Source organism: Erpetoichthys calabaricus, chromosome 1 (assembly GCF_900747795.2).
Source record: "Erpetoichthys calabaricus chromosome 1, fErpCal1.3, whole genome shotgun sequence".
In the NCBI taxonomy this organism is placed as follows: Eukaryota; Metazoa; Chordata; class Cladistia; order Polypteriformes; family Polypteridae; genus Erpetoichthys; species Erpetoichthys calabaricus.
The window spans coordinates 67,555,734-67,568,936 of NC_041394.2; the positions used below are offsets into that span (position 1 = coordinate 67,555,734).

The following is a 13,203-nucleotide window of genomic DNA, read 5'->3' on the forward strand; positions in this document are numbered from 1 at the left end:
ATATAGTATACCAATAACAATTTGTTAAGGATCTGGTTTTTTCTGAACCTCGCTTTTCACAGCTGTCGCGCTACGGCGTGTGTTTCGTTTATTTGACAGTATGTAGATCGTGGTAATTACATTCATGGCATTCGTTTTCTGAATCACAATCTGACTGTATGGGTGGTTACCTGCCAGGTAACGCTTGTGGTTGGTCAGGAAGTCGCATTACATCCGCCACGTGCCCTCTTTGTGTTCCCAGAAGCTGATCATAGAATGGTTTTAATAGTTTACTTTCAAATAATGCAAAGAGTATGCGACACGTGTTTCTCCCTAATTCTGGGCTCATCAGGCATACACACTCACTTCATCCCCTCTCGGGAATCTAATCTCTATCGTCAGCGCCAGAGTTGAAGCCCCTAACGTTGCGGTCAGCAAGTCGGCTAACATCCGCCATGTGCCGTCTTTCAGTTGCGAGAAGCAGATCATAGAATGGTTGAAACTGTTGCCCCTAACGTTGCGCTACGGCGTGTGGTTCGTTTATACCTCGTGTCTTCTCATTAAACTTTTATCTCGCGAATATGTTATTGCAATCCGCAGTGGGAGCGCTTCTATAAACTTAATTTAAACTTACGTTTTACACCGTGCTTTGTTTCCCTTATAAACATGCTTGTATGCTTCACTCGCTGGCTTCTTATTGTTTCGCTCCCTTCTCAATTGTTTAATGAATTTTTTGTTCTTCGCTGTTTGCGGCTCTTCCTTCATTTCTCCCTACTGAGTTCTTTTATCTCGCGAATATGTTATTGCAATCCGCAACGGGAGCGTTTCAATAAACTTAATTTAAACTTACGTTTTACACCGTGCTTTTTTTCCCTTATGAAGATGCTTGTATGCTTCACTCGCTCCCTTCTCAATTGTTTAATTAATTTTTTGTTCTTTGCTGTTTGCGGCTCTTCCTTCATTTCTCCTTACTCAGTTCACAGTCTTTTCACGTGATTACGTGGGAGGCGTGATGACGTGACACTCAACTCCGCCTCCCACGGCCATCAAGCTGCCGTCCATTACAGTATATTGTCAAAAATGAGGTTCCAGTTATGACCATTACGCGTTGAATTTCGAAATGAAACCTGCCTAACTTTTGTAAGTAAGCTGTAAGGAATCAGCCTGCCAAATTTTAGCCTTCCACCTACACAGGAAGTTGGACAATTAGTGATGAGTGAGTCAGTCAGTCAGTGAGTCAGTGAGGGCTTTGCCTTTTATTAATTAGTATAGATTAGGCACTAAAGAAAAAGGTACTTAGCTTCATATGAGCTAGTAGCCTGACAGCAGAAGTAAACAGACACAACAATACACTTTTTCAGTGGTGTCTTCAAAAATTGTACGTCAGTGTTCAAAAGAGTTGGTATTTCTTCCAGGCACAGTGATGGGATGATTATCTGATTTTGCAAACATATCAATGTCAGTTATTTTATATCTTTAGGACAGTTACTTTGTTCCAAAAGTAACCAACTTTTCTTTTGATTGACACTAGAAGCACCACACAGTTTTTCAATACAATAATAACCGTCAAGACTACATCAAATGCTGTCTGAATTCTTTTGTTTTTACTAATGGTCCACCAGCTCAAAATCCTGACAGCACATTCCTACTACCAACCCTCAAACATAACTGATACCCTAAACCAGCTTGAGTGAACATAAAAATGTTCACAGGGCCTATATTGTTTTCATGTATTTTTACTTTAAATGTTGGCACGCGTTTTTAAATGTAAAAAAAAATTTCAGGGTTGTGCTGCTGGGAAGAAAGCTGCTTCAGTATTTTTTAGTATTAACATTTGTAAATGATAAGGGGTGTGTAGACTTAATACATTAGTGATCAGAAGAGATTCTTGGCACATTAAACATTATGCTTTGTTTTATTGTATGCATACTTTTCCCACCAGACAATTCTTCATTCTTCTGGGAGCAAGAAAGCTGAATAGGACCCAAAAGGTTGCAATGACACAAGCGATGTTCTAAAGTTGTGCTCCTGCTCGGCATTAAAGAACTTCAAAATTATAAAGCAAAACAACTCTTTTAAATCAGTGAGAAACATAAAAAACCAAGTAAAAATGAATGTTTTTCTATATAAATAATCTATAAAAATTACAGTATTACATATTTCATAGAATATGTAGGTAAACGGCAAGTGGCATGACGAACTGATTATAACACTGTCTACGTCAGCAGTCCACAATCATTTTTGTAGTCTGTGAGCAGCTCCCACAAACAGTAGCACTTTATTCACACTCACTCGCTTGCTTTAACTTTCACGGTGGGGTGGCAGCTCATGTCTTATTTTTTTCATATTTTCATATAGAACAGACTTGTCTTTTAGGCAAAAAACTTAATTGCCACAAAAAACAATGTAACAATTATGTTAGCAGAGACATTTCTTCCTTTACTTGTGAATGACTGAATGAGTTACATTACCACAGTCACATACTGTTTTTCCCTGGTAATATAGTGGGATCTTTCTCTAAATAGGTAATAGCATTTAGTATACATTTGATATTTCCATCAGCAGCTATCAAAAATTTGATGCCAGACTTGCCATTATATGAAAGAGCATAAACAGTTCAAGAATAATTGCTTATCAATGGTTAGGTCTGCCCTGGCAGTTGTACACAAACTTTGCAAAGTGTCTGATACAGCAGCAAAGCTTTCAGTAAAATAATTACACATATATCTTCAGTCTGGCAGGGAGAAATGGCACATGGAAATGTACTAAGTAAGCCATGAGTGAAAAGCACAGTGCTGAAAGGTGACTAGCTCACATTTTCACAGACACTGTATACCTCAACAATGTATTCAAATGTAACAGTAAACAATCAACCTTTTTGCTTATGCATGCATCTAATGTCAAACCATTGTATAAGTATGTGATTCAATAAGCACAAAAGCATTTCTATGTAGCTGTACTCGGGTCACATTCTTTTTTTTTTCCATAAAAGGCACTTCACTCAAGGCTAAGTATTATATTACTGCATCTGTCCTTCCATTGTTATTGCCAAATGTTTATTGTGTCATTTGCATACTTTGTCAGGTGAAAATAATATGAGCGAGCTGCCTTCCAGCACTGTGCTCTTCATTTGCAGCTTGCTCTGTTCTCAGTGTGCCATCTCACAGGAAATCTTTTCCTGAGGTTAGATTGATTCAGCCTGTGTGTTTTGTATTTCAGTAGTGTTTATAGTCACATTTTTACCTGACTAAAATAAAGGAAGTGCGCAGTGAATTCACATTTGGACAGCAATGTTCAGTAATGTCAGTAGCAGTGGCAGAACAGGATTTGTCAAGGTAAAAAAAAAGCAAATACAGTTAAGTGAGGTGGAGGTGATAAGAAGTGATTCATATCCGGGTACCAATATTAAATGTTTCACTTGTGGTGGTTATAGGGGATCTTTAGTGTAAAAAAACAAACAGAAAAATATGGTTAATTCACTTTTTTATAGAATTGCATTTACAGAAACATGACCATTTTCAGTGCAGAAATTTAGGAAATGTCAAGGAATGACAGGAGTGTGGAATGCACACTGATGAAATAAACACGCTAATTGCCATTGGCTGAGGCATTTATAGTGTAAATACTGCACTTATCAGTTAAGAACCTAGAAATTTACTTTAACTTCAAACTGCAAGCATTAACCTTAAGGTCCTTTATTAACCTTATATATTAATATTATCCATTAACGTGAAGGTCCTCCATTAACCTTAAACAGTAATTGCTTTAATTGTCCCTAAAGTACAGACAACACTTTAGGCTATCAGTAACAATAGAGAAAGTGTGTTTTCTGAGCAGATATTATTATGATGATTCTATATTGATACTACTTGATGACCCTCAATATTATAATAAAGTCCAAGCCTTTAACAAAACTTCTAGTTCCTCTACTATGAATCTTTTATACAGGTGATGCTGGGACTAGTGAAAATACTGTATGTGCATGAAAGAGTTTAACCTGGCTTAAATATCAGAAGTTAAATCATCTGATGTTTGTCTAGTCCAATACTTTAATCTTTTAATAAAATATGAATTTGAAATAATTCCTTTTTTCTCATTTTTACTTGTGTAACTGTTAACTGTATTATTATTTAAAGTAAGTTTATTACTTTGATGTGTTAGTAGAGCTGTCTTTCCTTTAATAAAACAGTTTGTCCAGCAAAGAGAATTTTAAATGCTTTTTAGTTATTCACTTATTCCGTGTCACAACCAACATTAAGGTAACACAATAAAAGATGGTTTTTTTTCTAATTTCCAATTTATGTTAACAGAAACTAATTATTTTAATCGTACATATGTTTGGATAAAAGAGAGTATGAACTGGAGCAAAGCTCAGAACTACTGTCAAGTGAACTACAGAGACCTGGTCAGTATAAGAAATGAGACTGAAAATATGGAGATAATAAAGAAAGCACAAAGCACTCCTTTTTGGATTGGTCTGTTCAACAATCCCTGGAAGTGGTCTGATGGTGGGAAATCAACATATCAAAACTGGGAAAATTCACAACCAAACAATTTTGAACTTCATAAAAAGTGTGTGGAGGTGAAAGATAATGGAAAGTGGAGTGTTGATGATTGCAATTCAACAAAGCCTTTCATTTGCTCCAAGAGTAAGGTTCATTGCTTACTTTGCATTATTAAATATGTGCTTTAGAATCATTTTTTTAAAACTATAAATACAGAAAATCTTGTTACAGGTAACCAAAAGTACAAAATGTATGAATCTATTCAATATTCTAGTCATATTTACAGTATTTTTTAAAATCTTTCTTGTAGCCATTTGTATTTTACAACTTAATGAAAATTTTTTGATGGACATATATTGCATGTGGTGATATAAAATAAAATATATTTAGGAGAGTATCTAAAACTTTGATCTTTTTAATTATTGGAAAATGGTTTGCTTTAAAAAATAGAATCAGATCATTTGTATGACATGAGTGGAAGACCACTCATTAGATCTAATTAGATGGTTTCAAGCTTAGCTACTTTAAGAACTAAGGGCATCCAAAACAAAAATAATTTGGACGTTCTTTTTCTAAAATACAATTGTAAACAATAGCTGTACACATAAAAGTGGAATAGAACATTTTTGATAAAAGAAATTCCTGCCCATGGTACTTGGTGGCAAAAATAGCACGTTCTGTTATTCTATCACTCTACAATTCCTGTTGTAACCACTAGGTGGTGCCACCGAGTCCCAAGCAACAGAAATAGCAATACCCAACACAATTCCAGATTCAAGAGAATGATTTTTATTTGACAAAATACCTTCCATATACAATTAACAGCAAAATCAACCATTCACAAATCCTCTTTCATCCTCCAAAAGAACATTGTCCACTGCATCATGACTCTGACTCAGTTCAAGTGAGGCAGGGGGCTTTTTTTTTTAAAGTCGACCCAGAAACTGCTGCTAATCTCCTAAGTCTTCTGAAGCACTTCTGGGTTATACGAAAACCAGGGCAGTCCTCCACCTGCTGCAACCTCTGGCAGTCCCCAAAGAACCCAACAGGGCTGTGTCTTTAGACTCCAACTCCCATGCCACCCTGCAGGTGTCCTTAGCCCTAAGGAACACTGCCACCTGCCATACAAGGAGATGAACTACTCCCAGTGAGCCCGTTGGCCCAATCCTTCTATTATGGCCTCCTGTCTGGGTATAAATCTTTCCTTTATCCCGGCCAGAATGCCTGTCCTCCTTTCCAGGCAACTACACTGTACACCAGAAGGAAGGTTGCAGTACCTGATTATTTATGTTGAGGAAAACTATGACTACTTCATCAGATACAATGGTATATGATATACTGTGTGAATGTACCCAGTTCACAGATAAGAAAGCATCAGGCTCAAGCTGCAGTCCTACCTCAGGATAAAAGCTATTATTAAAAAAAACATATTTATTTGTTTCTAATTTTTAGCATGCATACTTAGGAATTTTCTGGGTAATTTCATCACAAAGACTGATTTATGCCTTCTTATCTTTTGATAACTGTTACATATTTTCTGTTAAGGTAATATCCAATGTTATTATTGAAATTAAGCTGGAATCATTCTTTAACAAATGCATACTGAATATGTGTACATATATACATGCAGTATATAATATATATATATATATATATATATATATATTTTTTTTTTTTTTTTAAAACTGTACACAGACAGACACAACACTAGATATCCAAAAACACATGTTTAATGCTTTTCTCTGCACTATACAGCACCACACAATGCTAAATTAGCCAACTCAGTCCCTTCTTTCTCTCTTCTTCTCTTTTTGCTGCCCTCACTCCTCCAAACGCAAACTCCATCCTCTTCCTTCCAACTCCGACTCGTCTACTGAAGTGAGGCTGCCCCTTTAATAATATCCCGGATGTGCTCCAGGTGCTTCATGATGATCTTCTGATGGCACTTCCTGGTGTGGCGGAAGTGTCGCATAAGCACCCGGAAGCACTCCGGGTGTGCCTGGAATCTCTTCTGGAAGCACCTCCAGTTGTGGCGGAAGTGCTGCAGTCCAGGGCTCCATAATCCTCCGGGTGCCCCCTGGTGGTGGCCACAGGCCCCAATACGGTTGAGCTTCTAAGCTCTGATCCCATGGACCCCATGCAGACCAGGACGACTGCCCTGTCATGGCCCAGGGGAGATATTATCCCTCCCCCAGTCCTTCCAGGCATCCCAGCTGGACAGGATCCCCACTGTATATATATATATATATATATATATATATATATATATATATATATATATATATATATATATATATATATATATATATATACAGTGTATGAGTAAATCACATGAACAGTACAACAGTACATTCACTTACTTTAAAAATATTTACAACACACCCATTTTTCTAATTTATATTGAAGACAAGGATTTTTTAAGTAATCAACAAAAGTTGGGACACCTGTAGGAGTTGTTTGCATCAGCTTTCAAGGCTTAATTAATTTCCAATGTTGCAGAAAAGCTGTAAGATGTTAACCCATTACTTATTCTCTAAAACTGACCTTTTTATAACTCTAAAAATTAGATTATTTTTTATTTTTTGGTAACCTAATTTTTTTAAAATCTCTGAGAGTTTGCTGCTTGTCTTTTTACCATTTCAGGTTATTCACTGGACTTGACTTGCTTAAATTTCAATAGAAACACTTTGATTGACATGAGTGGCATTAACTTCTTAAATTTAAACTTGGAGAACCCATCAAACAGCAGATAGCAAGAAAAGTAAACGTGATGCCTGGCATTCACACCAAAGAGTTCAATCTTTCTTTCATCAGACCAGAGAATTTTCTTTCTCATGGTCTAAGAGTCCTTCAGGTGCCTTTTGGCAAACTCCAGGCAGGCTGCCATGTGCCTTTTACTAAGGAGTGGCTTCCGTCTGGCCACTCTACCATACAGTCCTGATTGGTGGATTGCTGCAGAGATGGTTGTTTTTCTGGAAGGTTCTCCTCTCTCCACAGAGGACCTCTGGAGCTCTGACAGAGTGACCATCAGGTTCTTGGTCACCTCCCTGACTAAGGCCCTTCTCCCCCGATCGCTCAGTTTAGACGGCCAGCCAGCTCTAGGAAGAGCCCTGGTGGTTTCGAACTTCTTCCACTTAAGGATGATGGAGGCCACTGTGCTCATTGGGACCTTCAAAGCAGCAGAAATGTTTCTGTAACCTTCCCCAGATTTGTGCCTTGAGACAATCCTGTCTCGGAGGTCTACAGACAATTCCTTTGACTTCATGCTTGGTTTGTGCTCTGACATGAACTGTCAACTGTGGGACCTTATATAGACAGGTGTGTGCCTTTTCAAATCATGTGCAGTCAACTGAATTTACCACAGGTGGACTCCAATTAAGCTGCAGAAACATCTCAAGGATGATCAAGGGAAACAGGATGCACCTGAGCTCAACTTTGAGCTTCATGGCAAAGGCTGTGAATACTTATGTACATGTGCTTTCTCAATTTTTTTATTTTTAATAAATTTGCAAAAATCTCAAGTAAAGTTTTTCACGTTGTCATTATGGGGTGTTGTGTGTAGAATTCTGAGGAAAAAAATGAATTTACTCCATTTTGGAATAAGGCTGTAACATAACAAAATGTGGAAAAAGTGATGCGCTGTGAATACTTTCCGGATGCACTGTATATATACATATATACAGTATATATATATATATATATATATATATATATATATATATATATATATATATATATATACTGTATATATATATACTGTATATATACATATATATTGTGACAGATAGGGGCGCTCTCGCTCCCTTGAACCCTCGGACAATATGCCAGACACCAGATAAAAGTCCAAATTATTATTTCATTATAATAACACAGTGCACAAAGCACCACCACTCCACAATATTCCAATAAATCAATACACCAATTCTCCAAATTATACACAATCCTCCACTCCCAGACTCTTCGTCACCCTGCCTCCCAACTTAGCTCAATCTTCTGGGATTTCCCATAATCCTTTTATAGTCCATGACCCGGAAGTGTTTCTGTCCCTCAGTCCATGTGACTTTCTATCACTTCCGGGTCAGGTAAAAACTTCTCCTTTTCTACATCCCGGAAGTACGTCATTTCCTCTGTCCATGTACCTGGGACGCACTTCCGGGGTGTAGTGAAAATAACAATCCCTGGGCCTCCCTGCAGCGACTCCTGGCGGCTCCCATGGTATCCAGCAGGGCTGTGTATTAAAACTGCATTGTCCATGATTCCCTGCTGGCATTCGGAGCACCTCCATTCTGCAGGGAGGGCTCTATCTGGTGGCCTGGGGTTGTTGGCCGGAATGAATGGCCGGCCATATCTCACAATATATATATGTGTATATATATGTTTTTTCTCAACTTCTTGCTAATATAAATTCTAATAGAAAAGAAGAAACCAAACCGAAGTAAATACACTTTGTGTGACACAGGGTGATCTAGAGCAGGGGTGTCAAACTCAGTTCCTGCAAGGACACTGTGGCTGTAGGTTTTTGTTTTATCCATTATTAAGAAATTACTAATGCTAATGGAACATACGATATTTTTTTGATATTAATTGACTTGGATTTTAATTGTCGAATTTTTTCTTTTACCAACAGCCAAATAATAATGAGATACAAAACGAGCCAACAGATGGCCAGGCTGACTGAGATCCCTTTACATTTGTGTCTTTAAAACAATATCTCTCTCTTTAAAATATCTGAACATAAAAATGTCAGTGTCTGAAAGATTCTGATCTTTTAGGGCTCACAAAGCATTTGGATGGTGATTTCAGAAAAAGAAAATCAGTTTTGGAAACATAATTTAAAAAACAAGTTTCATTAACAGTTAAATTGGAGATTGTTTGGAGTGAAAATGGTGACCCTCCAGGACCATTTAAGACCACCGAGTTATCTGTTCATCTTTGGGTTTGCTTTAAATCTCTTTATTGCTTGGCTGACAGTTAAGGAAAAGAAAAGAAAAAAAAACCAAAGAGCTAAGGAAGTCAACAATAATTGTTGTAAGATAAATATGTTAAATTAGCTACAGTATGTGGATATGAATTAAGAAAGTGGCTGTAATGAAAACTAGCAGCCACTGTGGCCCTCCAAGAAATTTACACCCCTTTTGTAGAGTGTGTCCATGGGCAATACATAAACTGGATTCATAAGATAACAATATTTTCATTACTTTCACAAACAGAATTGTAGAATAAACTAGTAATATCAGTATTAATTTGATTTTTTTTTTGTTTCTTTATGTGCTTTCCTGGACTTTTTTTTTATTAATGCTTCTTATGTGCTTTCTTGGACTTTTCTTGCAGTTATCATGAATGTAACCTTTATAAATACAAGTTCAACTTGGGAAGATGCTGTGGATTACTGCAGAGCAAGGAATTCTGATCTCATCAGCATCTCATCACAGCTGGAGCAGGATGCAATAGCTGCATTGCTGAACAACACCAGTTCATCTAGCGTGTGGCTGGGGCTAAGGCAGAGCCGTCTCTTTGGATTCTGGTTGTGGATTGATGAAAAACCTTTGAGTTATGAGAAGTGGGTCCATAGACCTCCTTCACAGCTCCCTGCCTCCAGCCCTTGTGCTGTTATGTCTCAAGAGAAGAATTTCAGTTGGACTAATGTTTCTTGTTCCGAAAAATACAGATTCATCTGTAGGTATCAATAAAATTAACCCTAACCCTAATTTTAGTGTTTATAATTATCTTCTTATATACTTCTATATACAGTGTTTGAAGTGAGACAGCACCTCTTCCTATTTCAACATAGCATGACAGCACTATTTCATAGCATACCAATGAGTACTGGAAGCTCTTTGTAAATTTTCAACGAACCGTTCTTCAATCGAATGTTGATATATCCATGTGTTTAGAGCTTACCTAGGGCACACATCCCCAACCTGGCCACTTTGATTGACTGTCATTGTATCATGACAATCTAAGTTTTCACCATACCTACGCCTTTTCCACCCCCACCCAAATCTTTGATCGAATCTTGGTAAATTACCCTGAAAAGAGTACCACCACTTCAAGTACTGTTCATATCAATGTTTTACTCTTTGCAGTGTTATCATACTTTACTTCTATCATTGCTGAACCCGGTTTCAGGCTGTTATCTCTGGAACAGGTACATTAGTGAGTGTGACTGAAAATGTGGCCTGCATTACACTGGCATTCAAAACAGTGATGGCATCTGTTTCCTACACTTCTCTGGAGTTTGGCACTGGCTGAAAGATGCTTGATATAGATAATGAATAATTGTATATTATAGTTTACAAAAGACATATAACTAATAAAGAAAAATGAGGCTAAATGTTATATTCAATGAATGCATTCTGATGTATAATTTATATAATCATTTTCTAAATGTAACTATCTTTAATAAACTGTTTTTGCATTCATCACACTGTCTTGTCTTTGAGAAACTAATGAAATGACATTTCCTTGAGTTTATACAAAAGGCAATTTATATTATATCTTTAGTTTACTAATTACTAGCAGCAGCACCCAGCGTTACTCCAGTAAGTAATTTTAAGCTCTTCTCCATTTGTCAGCTGGTCTGTTTTTAGTCTGTTCTGTTGTTTCTCTTGTTCTGAGCCACTAGGTGGCACTATCCTTAAAACTAATTGTAGTTAAAAGGAAATAACCCTCCCAAAGGTACCTCCAGGGTCAAAATTTTGGATTCCAAATTAGTTTATGGTCTCTTCCTAACAAAGTGACATATGTGTGTGACATTTTGTTGAAAATAGACCAAGGGTGTGGAACTGTATAAAGAACAAACAGGCACACATTGAGCTTTACATGTTAGATATTATTGTTGTTGCAATTATACAATTATAAATATCCCAAAAGGAAATTTAGGTTCTACAGAAGCTCAAGAAGTATATAAATATTATCACCAACAAAAAGAGCATCCCTACAACACACACGAGAATTACAAAAAAAAATGTTTGAATTGGCTAATGATAAGAGAGCAGTCACACTGAGACTTTATAAAGGCACATTGCTATAGCAGCATTTCGTTGCACACTTCTGATTAATTTGTTGGATAAAAGTACTCAGTGTTGATGTCAGAGAGAGGATGTGCAGCATTGTTCACAATGGCATTCAGTTTTACTGTTATTCTCCTCTCCAATACCCTCAGCAGGTTAAGAGTGCATCCCATAGCTGAATCTGTCTTTTTAATTAGCTAGTTGATTCGGTTGGCCTCTTTTGAAATGTTACAGGCCTAGCACATTACAGAATAGAAAGTCAGTTTTCACAGAGTTCCAGAGTATGTCACTACCCACATTAAAAGACTGCAGTCTCCTAAGAAAATAAGAGTCTGCTCTGCCCTTTCTAATATATTTCCTGTGTTACTATACCAGTCCAATTTATCATTGATATGGACACCCAAGTAGTTGTAGCAGTGCACCACCTCCACATCTTCGCCATTTTCACAATTCTGGATGCTGGTGGGCACATGCTCCCAGAAAGGAACCCGTGGGGCCATATTGTGCATACGTGGCTGCTGGACAGCTGACTTGGATACTCAATACAGTATGAAGTAATGAGCGTCAACTTTAAATGAAATATTTGCCCCCTGTGATATACAGTAACTGGTTCCTCCATAAGTGACAGCATCATAAGTGAATTCAGTGCTATGTAAACTAGATGGCAGCAGATAGTGTGATATACTGAATGATTTAAGTAGTTTTTATTGCAAGCCAAATTAATATTTAGACATATCCCAAAATGAATTTCAAATTTAAGATAAAGATATGGTGCAAGTAGTTAAGGGTTACGAAAAGTTTATGAACTCCGTGTGAAAACCACTTAGCAAGATGGGAATCACCTCCACAAGCCAGCATAAACTAAAATAATAACATTCTTAATCTTGGATCATATTGGATGATCTGTGCTCTACTCTAATGTCCTATTGGCACTTGGCCCTACCTATCTCAGTTTTTTGTTTAGCAGGATTAATTAGATAGATAGATAGATAGATAGATAGATAGATAGATAGATAGATAGATAGATAGATAGATAGATAGATAGATAGATAGATAGATAGATAGATAGATAGATAGATAGATACTTTATTAATCCCAATGGGAAATTCACATTCTTCAGCAGCAGCATACTGATACAATAAATAATATTAAATTAAAGAATGATAACAATGCAGGTGAAAAACAGACAATAACTATGTATAATGTTGAATGTTAACGTTTACCCCTCTGGGTGGAATTAAAGAGTCGCATAGTTTGGGGGAGAAACGATCTCCTCAATCTGTCAGTGGAGCAGGACAGTGACAGCAGTCTGTCGCTGAAGCTGCTCTTCTGTCTGGAGATGATACTATTAAGTGGATGCAGTGGATTCTCCATAATTGATAGGAGCCTGCTGAGCGCCCTTCGCTCTGCCACAGATGTTAAACTGTCCAGCTCCATGCCAACAATAGAGCCTGCCTTCCTCACCAGTTTGTCCAGACGTGAGGCGTCTTTCCTCTTAATGCTGCCTCCCCAGCACACCACTGCGTAGAAGAGGGCGCTCGCCACAACTGTCTGATAGAACATCTGCAGCATCTTATTGCAGATGTTGAAGGACGCCAGCCTTCTAAGGTAGTATAACCGGCTCTGTCCTTTCTTGCACAGCGCATCAGTATTGGCAGTCCAGTCTAATTTATCATCCAGCTGCACTCCCAGATATTTATAGGTCT

General features: G+C 37.4%; 1 protein-coding gene across 6 annotated transcripts in view; it reads left to right on the forward strand.

Moving 5' to 3' along the window:
• Nucleotides 1-13,203, forward strand: part of LOC114651415 (macrophage mannose receptor 1-like) — a 425,221-nt gene that overhangs the window by 161,165 nt on the left and 250,853 nt on the right. For 2 of the 6 annotated variants that reach the window (XM_051932981.1, XM_028801309.2), the window contains exons 7-8: nt 4,290-4,628; nt 9,816-10,802. The exons of 2 other annotated variants lie outside the window; for them this stretch is intronic. In XM_051932981.1, the coding sequence (XP_051788941.1) occupies nt 4,290-4,628; nt 9,816-10,174 (698 nt within the window). In that variant the 3' untranslated portion in view covers nt 10,175-10,802. Of the gene's footprint in view, nt 1-4,289; nt 4,629-9,815; nt 10,803-13,203 lie in introns of those variants that run through there. 2 more of the 6 variants (XR_007936117.1, XM_051933004.1) reach the window with 2 other exon arrangements.